Source organism: Tinamus guttatus, unplaced genomic scaffold (genome assembly GCF_059628265.1).
Source record: "Tinamus guttatus ecotype Peru unplaced genomic scaffold, ASM5962826v1 Tinamus_guttatus_pri_ptg000311l, whole genome shotgun sequence".
NCBI lineage: Eukaryota > Metazoa > Chordata > Aves > Tinamiformes > Tinamidae > Tinamus > Tinamus guttatus.
In genome coordinates, this window is record NW_028288845.1 from 2835205 (window position 1) to 2848613 (window position 13409).

The window sequence follows — 13409 nt, forward strand, 5'->3', positions numbered from 1 at the left end:
TATGTGGACCTAGTGTAACAGATAATCAGACTTTGCTGCTCTTCATTTCTGTTGACGAATCAAATTAAAGTTCTAGTAATTCCCTAGTTTTGCTTTTATGTTTGTTTTACTTTAGGTGCGTTGAGTGACAGTAATGCAACCTGTATATTAAGGTGGCTACTTTATTACATAGTTAATACTTAAAAACTACGTAGAGAGCCCTTTGAGAAAAGAAAAATATTTCTGTTTCATTTTTTCATCACAGAAATAGTATTATTAATACCTTAAATTAATCAAATTATTGTACTAGTATTTCAGTGGTAAAGACTAGTCAGAAGAAATACTGTCGTCGTCTTCTACTCAGTAAATAATCTTTTATCAACTAGCATACATAATAGGAAGGATTTATGTGCATCATTCATATCCAGATCAGATTCTCTTCTAGGACTTTTGTAAATCCAGCATAACTGCATTGCAGTCAATGGAGTTTCACCAGTGTGTAGTGGTGAAAAGCTAAGAGAATCTTCTACCACTGTTCAGATTTTAAAAGACAGGTAGTGTGTTTCTAATTCTCTATTTGTTCTAAAGTAAAAAAGTTTAACTCACTTTAAAAGTTTATATCTAACAATTTATTAGCGTTTTGAAGCATATTTTGTCTTCACTTTAGTGCAGCTCAGTGTGATTAGTTCCATAAGAACAGCTTTATCCTACCACACAATAGAAACATAAAAACAAAAAATTTTGTAGAAAAAAAATCTGTACCATTGCTCTATACTTGTGCCTCTTCTGTAGATTTTTGTCTTGGTTGTTCCTTTTGAATACAAGGTTGGAAAAGTAAAAATATTATTCCCACCATGTATAGCAAGCCACATATGTAAAAAGAAAAATCATATTTTTGTGTGATGTCATAGATCCAACCTGCAAAATAAGGACAAAATATATGCGTTACAAAGCTTGAGAACGAGAAAAAAATGCATGGAAATATATGAACAATATTGCACATTTCTGTTATGACATTTCAGCCAAATCTTTGCTTTTTTTGTGGCAAAGAACAAAACAAAACAAAAAACACAGGTGGTTTTCTGTAGATGTTACAAATAGAAATGTGTTAACAAAATGTGCTCTTTATTTGCCACCACCTAGAACTAGTAGAGAGCAACTCAGTCATTTAAGTGTTATGGAAATGTTAAAATGGGACTTGCAGCTTTGTGTGCTCTGTGGTCTTAAGAAGTCAAGCAATATTATCTCTAAAGTTCTACATTTTTCAGATATCTGAGAATAATAGATCTGACTTTAAAAGATATTTTGGAATCCCAGACCAATTACTTACTCTACCCCACTGTTGTTTTTGTAAGATGCTTGACACTACTTCTGTGGTATCATTGTGCAAGCAAAATCATTCCCAAGGACTCAGATACAGATAAATGATTTTTCAAAAGATAAAACCTCAGTACCATGATAACTCTCATTTCGACCTCAATTCCTTGGCACATGCAAAACTACCTTAAAATTATTTCAGATAGGTTTGAAAACACAAATTAGAAAAATTTCCTCATGCCATGCTAATTGCATTGCAATGTGATCTTGAGATCAGAAGCTTATTTTCCACCAAATAATTGCATGTTATTTGCTTCATTACTAGAGACCAAATGCCAAGAAATGTTCAACGAGACTGAGGGGTGATATAAAAAGTGGATAAAAAGTAAAACATTGCTGCTTTTCAATGGATAATGAATGAGCTTTCTTCTAAATGATTTTAGCACTTTCATGTCGCAAAGAGAAAGGTAATTGTTGTGCTGTTGGTAGCTTTAGTTCAGCATAATGCCATGCCTTGCTGACCATGACCATAACTGATAAGGCTTCTTAATGCCTTTTTTAAAATATTTATTTACAGATCTGTAAAAGCTAGCCATAGTCTGGCTATAGCACGGATAATCAGTATGTTTTCCTGTCCTGTACCTCTCCACCTCTTTGTAGGGATAAATTTAGAATGAATGTTTGTTTCAACCTAAGTGACTTTAACAATGACATGACACCTTCTTCATTCTGCTGTGGACGGCAGTAAGATATTATGGGCAATGCAGCCCCAAAAATAGATAATGGATGACTGAAGGAAAGCCAAAGCCAGTTCAGCAGAAAATAAGTTGAATCAATCCATCTATTGGCATCTTAAAGTGGTGAAGGTCCAGTCTAATTTACAGTTCTTAGATGGTAATAGTATGGTACAAATACCTGCTTACTCTGAAACAAGAGGTTGACTTGTTCTCATCTTTTAAAAATATATGATAATATTTTAAAGAAACATACTACTGAAAGGATAGCTGTAATACATATAAGTTATCTGCAAGAATAATAATTTATAATGTGTGAATAGCCAGCAAATGTAATCTGTTAGTATATACAGTGCAAAGATGGAGCCTACAGTTGGCACTGCAGCAGGTGTAATTTTGTTAACTACATATTTGTAAAGTAAGAAAGATGAATAATATAGACAGGCAGGTGGTCATGTAATACAAACATCTCTGGTTAGATAATTGAACTTTTTTACCTGCAAAGGGTGGTCCAAGCAATGCAGATATTCCGTTGGCACAAATGATGATGCCATAAGCATTTGCAAGGTGTTTAGTTCCAACTAAATCTTCAGTCACAACAGGCATTAAGGAAAAATAGCCACTAGAAAATCCTATTAGAGCACAAATCACAGCCAGACCAATGTATGTTTGCATTAATGGCAAAATAAGGATACAGGCGACCAGGGTAAAGTTAGCCATGAGGAAGACATTCCAAGTGCTGATGCATGGTAAATCAGAGATGATGCCAAGGATCACTTTACCAAGGATATGAACAATGGCTATAATTGATGTCAAAGGAAATACGTTATTCTGTCTTGATAAATTGTACTGCTTGACTATTTCTGGAAGATGAATAAAGGGAATGACAAAGCTGCTATAGGCAAACAAAGCCCAAATTATGAAGGCCACAAACACTCTATTGGTAAACAGTGATGCAGCTCCAAAGTAGCTGGAGTACCATATTCCAAACCCCTTCCTGACCGTAACTGTCAGCTGGCTCACTCTCTTAAGAATGCACAGTCCGTACATATGCTTTCCACTTCTAGATTCACCTCCACTTTCTCTGCGCTGAACACTGTCAAGCACTTCTTCATTTGTTGCCTCTTCTTTTTTTTCCTGTTCTCCATTTAAGACTCCGTTAGATTTTACAGTGTCTGTGGAATGGGATAGAGCTTTTGCATGATTAACTTCGCTATGATTTCTCCCAATACACTTTTCATTCACAGAAACTTCTTTGGAAGAAAGTGGTCTCATGAGTGCCCCACAGACACAGAGGTTCAGGGCGATGGCTCCCTGGATGAACATTGCGTTTCTCCATCCAAATTCCACACAAAGGTACTTCAGTAAAGCAGTCATTAGGAAAGCGCCAAACCCCGTTCCTGTTGTACTGAGTCCTTGTGCAAGTGCTCTTCTCTTCTGGAAATACTGTCCCACCATGACCACTGCAGGTAGATAAACCATGCCACTTCCAACACCTAATAAAGTAAAAGTTGCAAAAAATCTCAACTTTCTACCAGCAAGATAAATAGCACCAGCAAACGTCACACTAGCAACAAACATAGTGGATTTATTGCTAAATTTTGTGCAAGTAAAAATAATAAAATGAGGAATAGATGATCAATTCTCATGCTAACTTTCATTTAGCATTTTCCAAAATGTTAGATACACGTTCCAGTGAGAAACAGTACTGCTGTTGATCTACTGGAAAAACTGAAGCACACTGAACATAAAATCTTTATCTCAGTTCCGTGGAACATCACCAGAAAGCACCAAAGCTCCCACGATAAGTCAGTGACAGTTAAACATAATGACAGTGATAGACAAACATAAATAAACCGTATTTTGAAATACATCTATTTACAATACTTGCATCTGATTGTATTAGTAGTGATCAGAAATCACTTAGGGTCACATGTTGCTTTTGCTTAAGTTCACCTGCAGAGAAAATCTACAGCTGATTTTGCCCCTTCGCTTTGTAGTTATTGAGGCACAGGGCCACACATTTCACCAGGCAGTAGGTGGTTCAGCGCAATGCTGGGACCTTGAGCAGCATCCGAGCTTCTCTTTGGATTCTCCTGAGCTAAGGAAATGTAAGGGGGGGCCACATCATTGCAAAAGTGATTCAATAATCCCCAATGATAAATAATTATTAATATTTAATAGTATTGATTATTATTAAGCATTAGTTTTAATAGCATAAATTAATAATAAAATAATAAATCCTTGATAATTTGATTCTATAATCCTCAAAAGGCATATTCTTAAAAGGCATATTTTGAATTATATAGGAAGTTTGTAATTTGTAATTAGAAAAGAGGAGGTTGATGATACCCTGTTTCAAGCAGAAAGTTTTGAGAGTCCTGCAAACACATCATTATTTTGTGACTTGCAACAGATGCACATTTTTCCTCTTACAGCAAATCCATTGCATTTATGGATGGTATATGAGCTGTTGCTTTCAAATTCACAATGGTCATAACTTAAAAAACTGTTTTAGGCTTAAAAGTTTTCCTAATAACTAAGCTGCATCATACCTTGCAGGCAGACTTGGCAAAGACCTGGCTGCCATTCTAGCCAGGTCCAAAAAGCACCTCAAAGTCATTCCAATGTCCTGTGATCAGAGCAGGCCTGTTCTACCTCCTGGAGCATTTATGTCTTTGCCATGGAGATACATCATCAGGTTTTATTTGGCAGGAACTTTCCCTCACCAAATCCAGCCAAAACCTCACAGATCACGGCCTCTCTCCTCACAGATCTCTCTGCCACAGACTAAGAAGCAGCTCTGTGGTGTCCTGGTTTCCCACCGCCCTTCCACTTGCTCACAGTAATATTTACTGCACTTCCCGGAAGTCCTGAGAAATATGAAGTTCTATAAATTGTTAAACCTTTTTATTTTTTGTGTTGGGCTACATAGGGAAGTGGGAGCGGGACTTGGTGACCCGTGAACACAGACTACACTCATGTGGGCGCCTCTGCTCGGTTTGCTCTGTGAACTCGACGCTCTTGCGGGCTGTGGGAATGGGCAGCCCTTGGCCACATCACAGGACTGCCATGTTTAGCTTGAACAAGGGGGTCTCCTGGGCAGCAGCACCCAGTTCTCCACAGAGACCCGGCCAGGCCAGGACACAGGACTGGTGGCCCCTCAGCCCCTGCAGGCTGGAGGAGAGGCTGGGCTGGGGCAACGTAAGCGGTCCTGGGCCTGGGAGCCAGGGCAAGAGCCAGCGACAGGAGCCCTGCTGAGGACTCCCGCTTCGGGAGAGGGAGCTCGGGGCGACAACACATCTGCAGCTGGGGGCAGCAGGGCAAGTGTGGGGGGACCGTGAGGGAGAGGATGGTGAGGGGGGAGGAGGGTGAGGGGAAGAGGGTGAAGAAGAGGTTGGTGAAGGAGGGGACAGTGAGGGAAGAAGAGGGTGAGGGAGACCATGGTGAGGGAGGCGAGGGTGGCTGGAAGCCTCTCAGAGATGGAGGCAACACCTCAGGCAGCTCTACACCGCTTTTCTGCCCAGAATTACTCTGGCACCATTATCTCACTTTTCTATCATCTCATGTGGAAATTTACCTCAGATTGCTCCTGAAAACATAGGTTTTTACCTTACTTTTCAAATTCTCTCTATATTCTCTGCCTCTGTGTTCAATTTATTGCAATATTCTTTTTATGAAAGCTGTGACGGTTGAGAAAAGGAGAGCGTGCGGATTCCCGCCTGCTGAGTGTCACATGTGTGTAAACACCATTGCCGAGAGGGCTGCACCTCCCCTGTAATGGCTGTTCTTTGCCCTGGAACTTACAGTATGCTCACTTAGAAAGTAAATGACAGTGATAATTGTGAGTCTTGTTAGACTCAACTCCTGTCTATTCAGAGAGCTAGATAAAAATTATGTACAGAAAATCTTCAGGATTCTGTACAATTCTGCTTAAGATGGGGTTTGAGGAGATTGGAGCGTCTTGAAGCTATTACAAAAATAGCTATTACAAAAGCTATCACAAAAATTACAAACTTTTTTTTTAATATATAACATGGATACCAGGCTTCATTTGCAAGCAGAACTGGCCATATTATCTATTTAAAACTCTTTCAAGCTCAGTGTTTCTCAGGTAATAATTAAAGGCCTAAATTTATTTTTATTATTTGGAGCATTTTAACATTTTTGAATCATATCTATTAATAATTTCTTTTTCCAGAAAAGAAGCGTGAGTAATAAAAGACTACAGCAGGCTGCAAAATTCGGCAAAACAGTTATCTAGAGATTGCGACAGCTATTAAGCAGCAGTGTGGCCTAACCAAATAATCAAGTCCTCCAACAAATCCTTCAGAAGGAAATTATGTTACCCATTTCTCCCACCTCCATCTCACAGCCTGTAGCAAAATTAGTTGTTATTTATTAGTGGTTATTCCTCTAATCTGAATATGCTTTTTTAGAGACTATGTATGGAAAAAGACTGCATGCATGGTCCTGATTCAAGCAGATCTAATCTACCAGCAGGATATAGAAGGGGAGACACACACAGTAACTTATTTGCAAAAATAAGGCACATTTATCTATTTAGTTTTTCATTAAAAACATACAGTTTTAATGAAAAACTAAATAGATGAACACGTCTTTATTTTTGCAAAACACAGGGCTACACCCTTTACAATATTTTTTTATCAGCACATAGTTATCTCATTCTGATATTTCATTAATGTGCAGCAGCTCCTGTAGAAAATATTAGCTGTTTCTTTAAATGACAAAGACAGTTGTTAGCTATATATACAATTCCAAAGTATTTTATCATCTTTAAATTGTAGTTTTAAGAATTTTGGTTACATTAATTTTTCTGTCATCTAATATGTTCACTTGGGAGAGGCTGATAAAAATATCATCTTCACCTGGCAGATTTTCATGACAACAAAAGCCTTTGGGTCTGATCCACTGATCTAGTAAATATAGTTTTCTAGAAAGTTAACAGGCTATAAAAAGTGTACAAGAAAAACTGAAATGATTCCACTGAAATGAAAGGTGTCTATTATGCCTATAATTATAGGGGAATGCCAGATCACCTGAGAGCTGAATAAGCTAAAAACAAAAGTTACGTTCCATAATTAAATCTTTTTTTTTTTCAATTAGGAAAAAAGAAGATTCCAGAACCAGTTTAACTTCTCTCTTTGCTCATTTTGCTCACCAGATGATCTTTTCTGAAAGGCATTAAAATAATTAAAAGATCTTTCAAATGTTAGCACAGCTTACCGGCTGTCACTCCAAACGTAATGAAGAGGCAGTGCACATTTGAAGCATAGGCACTCAGTATCCAACCTAGGGCATTAAGTATCCCTCCAATTATTGCTGTTTTGCGGCACCCACACATGCTAATGAATAAACCAATGAAAGGACCTGTTAAATGACATGAGGAAAAAAAAAAGGCAAGCTATTTATTTAAATATCTAGTTACAGTCTTTAATAATTTTTCACATGAAGATTCTTACCTTATTACGTCCTAAAAATGTCATACCTCAGATTACTTATGCAATTCAATTTATTTTCCCTATTACTGCTCAAAATTGTGGAAAGAAAAAGTCAGTCAACAAAGTTCTTAGCCCATAGAATCTAAATTCAAAATTGCTCTTTAAGGATGGAGTATGCTTAAAAAAAGGAATAAACTGAAACCTTTGTTCCTGATACTAATATTATGTGAGTGCTGAACTTTTTTACATATGACTAGAATGTAAGACTCCTCCATTCACATTCACTGGAGTAGCTCGGGCAGACGTAAGCTCAGCTTATTCAAAATTAATTTTGAGAGATAGACGGGTATGTCTGTGTGTTTATGCATGCACACATATATGCAGCTCTATTGATTTTATTTGGTTTTATTTGTGGTTGATCCAACCACAATTTAAAAAATAAATTTTAGTTCAGCTGATAAACTAAAATACAAATTGGTTCAGTCAAGTTCAACATATGACTCCCTCCCAAATAGAGTACAAAAAGGACTACAAGCTTTTGTTCTTTTTTTTTCCTGAGGCCTTTAAGTCACAAGCATCCTTCCCTACCTGCCCTGACTCCTAGTCTATCTGTTTTTTTACAAAAAGTAGATCTGTTCTACGAAATGTAGATCTAAAGTCTATCTGGTTTTCCTTTCTTTTCCTTCCTGTCTCCCACTAAAATTCATCCCTCTGTTTAAAATTGGTTGTAGTGACTTTAAAAAGGCAACTCAAAAGAAGTTGCTCAGTTTCAATAATAAATATGGAAACATCAAAAATATATTTGAGGGCTCTGAGTGGCATATATTCTAAAAAGTCTATGTAGTTCTGAAATAAATTATGCTGGAACATACCTACAATAAGTGTAATGCCCATGCTGAGGGAGCTAACCCACGCTGTTAGGCCTCGGCTTTGATTAAATTCCTCCAGCCATTCTATGTTGAGCACTCCAAGGGCCATTTGGGACCCCATGATAAGGATGTGCACAAGGAAAGAGGAAAGTACAATCATCCAAGCCCATCCTCCATCGATGTTTGGATTAGGTTGAGTTGTCTTACTTCCATCTTTTGAGTTATCTCCAAAATCATATCCAATATCCTCTCGACTAGTATACATTTTCTCCACAGAATTCTGAAAAAAAAAAATTCAATACCTTCAAAATGCATATGAAACATTCATATTTTGTAGTTTGGTTATAGTTAATAAGATAAATCACAACCGCATTTCACCACTGTTTTAGTGCAATTCTCAGATGATTACGCAATTTTCATTGTTCAAATGTTAAATGTTTAGAAAACTCTAATTTATGCATTTCTTTATGTTTCTTATTATCATGGCTGTCTGTGTAGGAATACTTAGAGGTTTACAGGAGGTTGCATCATTTCCATTATGATATATTTTTACTTACTTGTATATGGCTGAGTGCACTTACTCTTCATGGGTTGTCTGTGGTTACAAAGTAAGGCCCATCTTTATGCATGTATTTATTTTTCTGTATCACATCTGCTGTCCCAGCTGGACCCTGTGCCTTTATGTTCAAGTTGATAAAGCTTGGAATAAACAGGGAGATGATGAACAGGCAGGTAGGTGAAGTTACTGTGTTATTTCAGAGGAAAACGGTTTTGAGATATATTTCTGCTTTGGTAGTGGAAGGATAAGAGTCATGACAGAGAAGGATGCAGACTGTAATATTCTTGATTTTCAGAATGTTATATAAATTACAAAGAAGGGATTGTTACTACCTCTCCGTCAAGCTTTAAACCTCAACCTGTTTAAGACTCAATTTGACAAAGAGTTTGCTATTATGCCTTCAGCTTCCATAGTATCAATCCAAATAATCCTATTAAAATCAATGAATTCTTTCAAATTAATGCCGGTGCATATCAAAATCAAACCAAGTGCAGTTATGTGCATAGGTATGTAGAATCAGGCCATAATACCTTAATTTTACTACTTCAATTTCTTCCCTTGTTACTGAAAATAGCCTCGAAACACTATGCAAGCAATTTTTAATTGAGTAACAGCCAAGGTGTAGAACCAAATTTTCCTTCCATCTGATTTATCCTGCAACATATTGAAATGTTACATGGCTGTGGAGCAGGACAGGGGTTTCCATGGAGACTAGAAATATAATGATACAAATTACCAGAGATGATAATTTTTTCTCTTCTGTTGGTCTCTGGAGAAATAGAAAGAGCTATCAGCTTCACAACAATTAAAAGAGACAATGAAACCAACATAGAAATTAGAAGCAGTGAAACAAAAATTCTATTTAGTCTTCTGCAAAATTCACTTGTTAGTGAATTCATTGTGATTATTAAAGTAGCATTGAAATAAGAGAAAATAAATCCAATCATTAAACACTTATTCTCAATACTGGACAACACATTCAATACACAGCATGTTATTCAAAATTAGTTATTGAAATGCTAGATAGGTAAAATTCAAATAACATAATGAAAGAAATTTCACCTAAGTCAGCAAGCAGTATCTTGGGGTAAAGAATAATTCACACAGGAATACTACTGTTGTTGAGGTTACCATCCACTGAGGGTCTATAATGTGATGAACCATTTTAACAGAAGTCAGGTCTGACACAAGAAAAGGCAAGGCAAAGAAAGACTATTTTTTATTTTAGATTTAGGGGATTTAAGGATTTTAGAGGTCACTTCTGTGCTAACTTGTGAGAAAGTTCAGTGGAATAAATTTTAAGTGTTCATTGAGCACAGTTTTTGATGATGCCTAAGAAGAATTACTGAAAATGCTGTGGATTTCAGGTGACTGCCAGAACAAAAAAGGGATAAAGGACAACTCAGTGCAATCCTTTTCCCTTCCCATCTCTTGCTTAGATCTGAGCTCTGAATTCTGATACTGCATCAATTAAACTAACTGGGTAAAACCTAGGGAAAAAATACTTTCTAAGACATGCCTGTGTGCCCAGGCGAATGTTCATAAAGCTAACCTGAATTGTCCAGGAGAGAGGGTCCTTCTACAGGTACCTGGTAGTGTCTGTCTAAATAATTCCAGATTCCATTAATAGGTGCTGGTGAAAACTCTTCATAAAGCAGCAAAACCTCAAGGTCTGTGACAGCAAACTACTTTGTATGTTTTTACTGCTGTCTTCCTTTTAAACAAAAAGTCTTAAAAATATTCTAATAATCAAATTATCAAAAATTGTTTCAAGACCTTTTATGTATTCTGTGAGCCCTCCAAGTTTTGTCTCATGATAAAGGGCCAATTCGTCAGTATTATAAATTGAAGTTAATGGAATAACTCTGATTGTATTTGTATTCAATTTGTATTAATTGAAATTTGAGCTGTTGACTTCAAATATATAATAATATATAAGAATATTCTACTTCTCAAGTTACCACCTTTCCAAACTATTTTATTTCTTTCTTATTGCTAGATAAACATAAAATGAAAGCCTTGAAGCATTTCATGCCAGGACGAAGATGGAGTCAGAGCTGATTAGCCAAAGGTACTGTTTCTTTCACGAACACTGAAAAATTGTTCATATATGTAACCTGTCCACCTGGGCTGCTAGGTAAGTTACCTTCCAGTTCAGTGCCCCATATCCCTTACTTGCAGTTACAGGCAATTATGTGGGCTTATGGGCAGCTTAAATATCTGTGTTCCCCAAGAACACACTGATCTGCCTCATGCACTGAATTGCAACTATGGTGTGTTGTGCTCCCCGCATTAATATTTCATATGTGGGCATTCATATAGGCTAAACTATCACTAGCCCCAGCTCGACTGTGGCGGAGAGAAGGGAGGACTTGTTGGCACAGCGAGGAAACGCGAGAATGGCGCACACTGAACGCTTGCCCCACAGGCAGGTAATTCGGCATGGATGAGTAGTAACCCCACATGTGCCACTCCGGCCTGCTGAAAGGACCTACTGGCTTCTCCTTTTCAAAGCAAGTGGCAGAGAGAAGGGGGGTGAGGTGCAGGCAGCTTTTTATACCTCTTCCAGGGTGTTTGAGACAGAACTGTACACATGATGGGGAGGATGGGGTGGCAGGAGGATATGTCAGAGTCATGAAGTGGTGCAGATTTATTTTAGTACATAAAGAAAGCATGAGAAGAGCTTAAAGAAAATTATATTTCATTTACCCTTTACAGGACTAATATACCAGGAACCATATTCCCAATTGAGGTGGTTTATATGACTGCTTATGGAGGACCTAGTCCACTCACAGAAGAGAGAAGCACTAGCTGCACAAAGGTAGTGAAGAATCATAATCATGCTAATGAAATATAATGAGGAATAGTGGAATGAAAGAAAATTACATGGTGTTAAACATAGTCTGCATGAGATTAGCAAAAATGTATGATGAATATTACAGTATTTCTTAGATAATGCAATACAAAATTATGTAACAAAAGACTGTTCAGAGTTAGGATTAAATGTGGAGCCTCACATTTTTCCCTCCTGCCTTTCACTGCTTATCTGTTCACCTGAGTATTGATACTGAATACAAAATTGTTCTTCTTTGGACATGGAAAAAGTATATATGTTTTAAATAATTTATGTTTTAAATAATTGACACTGGGATCCAGACACAAAACGCTCATCTTTTTTGTAACAACAGAGAAAGCGCAAACTTAGTAAAAGAATGGACTAAGATTGATTAGATATAAATTAACATCAGACTTGCATAAAGTCCCACAAAGCTTGGGGAAACGTGTGTGTTCTTCCTTTCCACAGAATTCCTACTTATTAGTAATTTTTTATGATTAATTTCCCACTAAGCTCACACATTCGGAGTCTGCAGGGAAGATCATTTCCAATAATTGCACGAACTCTTGGCCACCAGCTATAGCAATGATTAGATGTCTGGATCCTCTCCCCACTATTGACTCATCATCCCAAGCTATCGCGCCAAGAGAAATGCACTTACCTCCGTGCTGCCCCACTCCGCTCCGTTGTCTTCCCACACCACGGCACTGCCCACAACACGGTATCTTGAAGGCAGAGAAGCCCGTGGGGCTCTTCGCAACTATAAAATCCTAGAGACACTGCAATGAAAATGATCAAACATTTGTTTGTGAAGCCACATGTATTTCTCTCACTGTATGTGAAGCCACATACATTTCACTGGTAGTGAAGCCCACCTACAATAACTTGTTTGGATAGAGCCCCTCACGAGGGACTGTACTTTAAAGACAGGAGAGTCTGGTTTCTTGTTTGGGTGTCTATGGGAGGACTAGATTTTTTTTTTTTTTTTTTTTTTTTCGGAAAGCCTTTTGCATTGTGTGAGCAGCCAGTATGCTGAGCTCCTGGAAAACTGGCCCAAATGCTAGTGTCTACACAGACATTGAGCTTTTTTGAAAATCTGACTCATGGGAGGAGATGAGCTATTTTAGGGACAAATGCAAGTGCAGTTGAGTAGATCAAAGTTAGCAGCAAAGTTCCCTGTACCATCAATGGAGTTTAGACATTCTTCTAGCGTGCAATTTTTGTCTGCATGTTTGTGCTCTTCCCCACAAATATCTAAATGGATAAGTTTACTATTTCTGGCCTTTTTTTATCTGTCATCGTCTGTACCTTCCTGAACTGGAAAGCGCAAACAAGAATAGCAAAAGACAGGTTATAAGAGCCACCCTTCCCCTGCGTTCTTCCATATTCTCCTAAATCCAAAACAACTCTGAATCATGAGTGACTCAGTACAGTTTCAGTCTGAAAGGTGCAGCTCCCATCAAATAACTGCTGTGCCACATGGGCTTCTTTTTATTTAAGAGGAGTTTTAATGCAGACCTTTTAGGAGTCTGCCTGCTCAGTGCAGTGGGGTGAGCTGAGCAGTATGAGCTAGCTGAGTGCCACAGATTCCGAGGTGTGTGGAACTGTCTAGTCTGAGCAGCCACATAATCTCAGGTCTTACTCAGAATTTTG

The 13409-nt window shown here is 37.7% G+C and overlaps 1 protein-coding gene across 1 annotated transcript; it reads right to left on the reverse strand.

Annotated features, from left to right (window-relative positions):
• Window positions 1-397: 397 nt before the first annotated feature.
• Window positions 398-9222, reverse strand: SLC16A14 (solute carrier family 16 member 14). Its single transcript, XM_010227685.2, has 5 exons — window positions 8919-9222; window positions 8365-8641; window positions 7278-7421; window positions 2528-3526; window positions 398-897 (listed from the first exon to the last, which is right to left on the reverse strand). The coding sequence occupies exons 2-5, from the start codon at window positions 8624-8626 to the stop codon at window positions 749-751; spliced, it is 1554 nt and encodes a 517-aa protein (XP_010225987.2). The 5' UTR covers window positions 8627-8641; window positions 8919-9222; the 3' UTR covers window positions 398-748.
• Window positions 9223-13409: the final 4187 nt, after the last annotated feature.

Coding starts and splice junctions, on each gene's coding strand:
- SLC16A14 (XM_010227685.2), bottom strand. CDS start 8,626: ATGTATACTAGTCGAGAGGATATTGGATATGATTTTGGAGATAACTCA. Junction 7,422..8,364: donor GGGCATTACACTTATTGTAG/GTATGTTCCAGC, acceptor GTCATTTAACAG/GTCCTTTCATTGGTTTATTC. Junction 3,527..7,277: donor TACGTTTGGAGTGACAGCCG/GTAAGCTGTGCT, acceptor TTACTTTATTAG/GTGTTGGAAGTGGCATGGTT.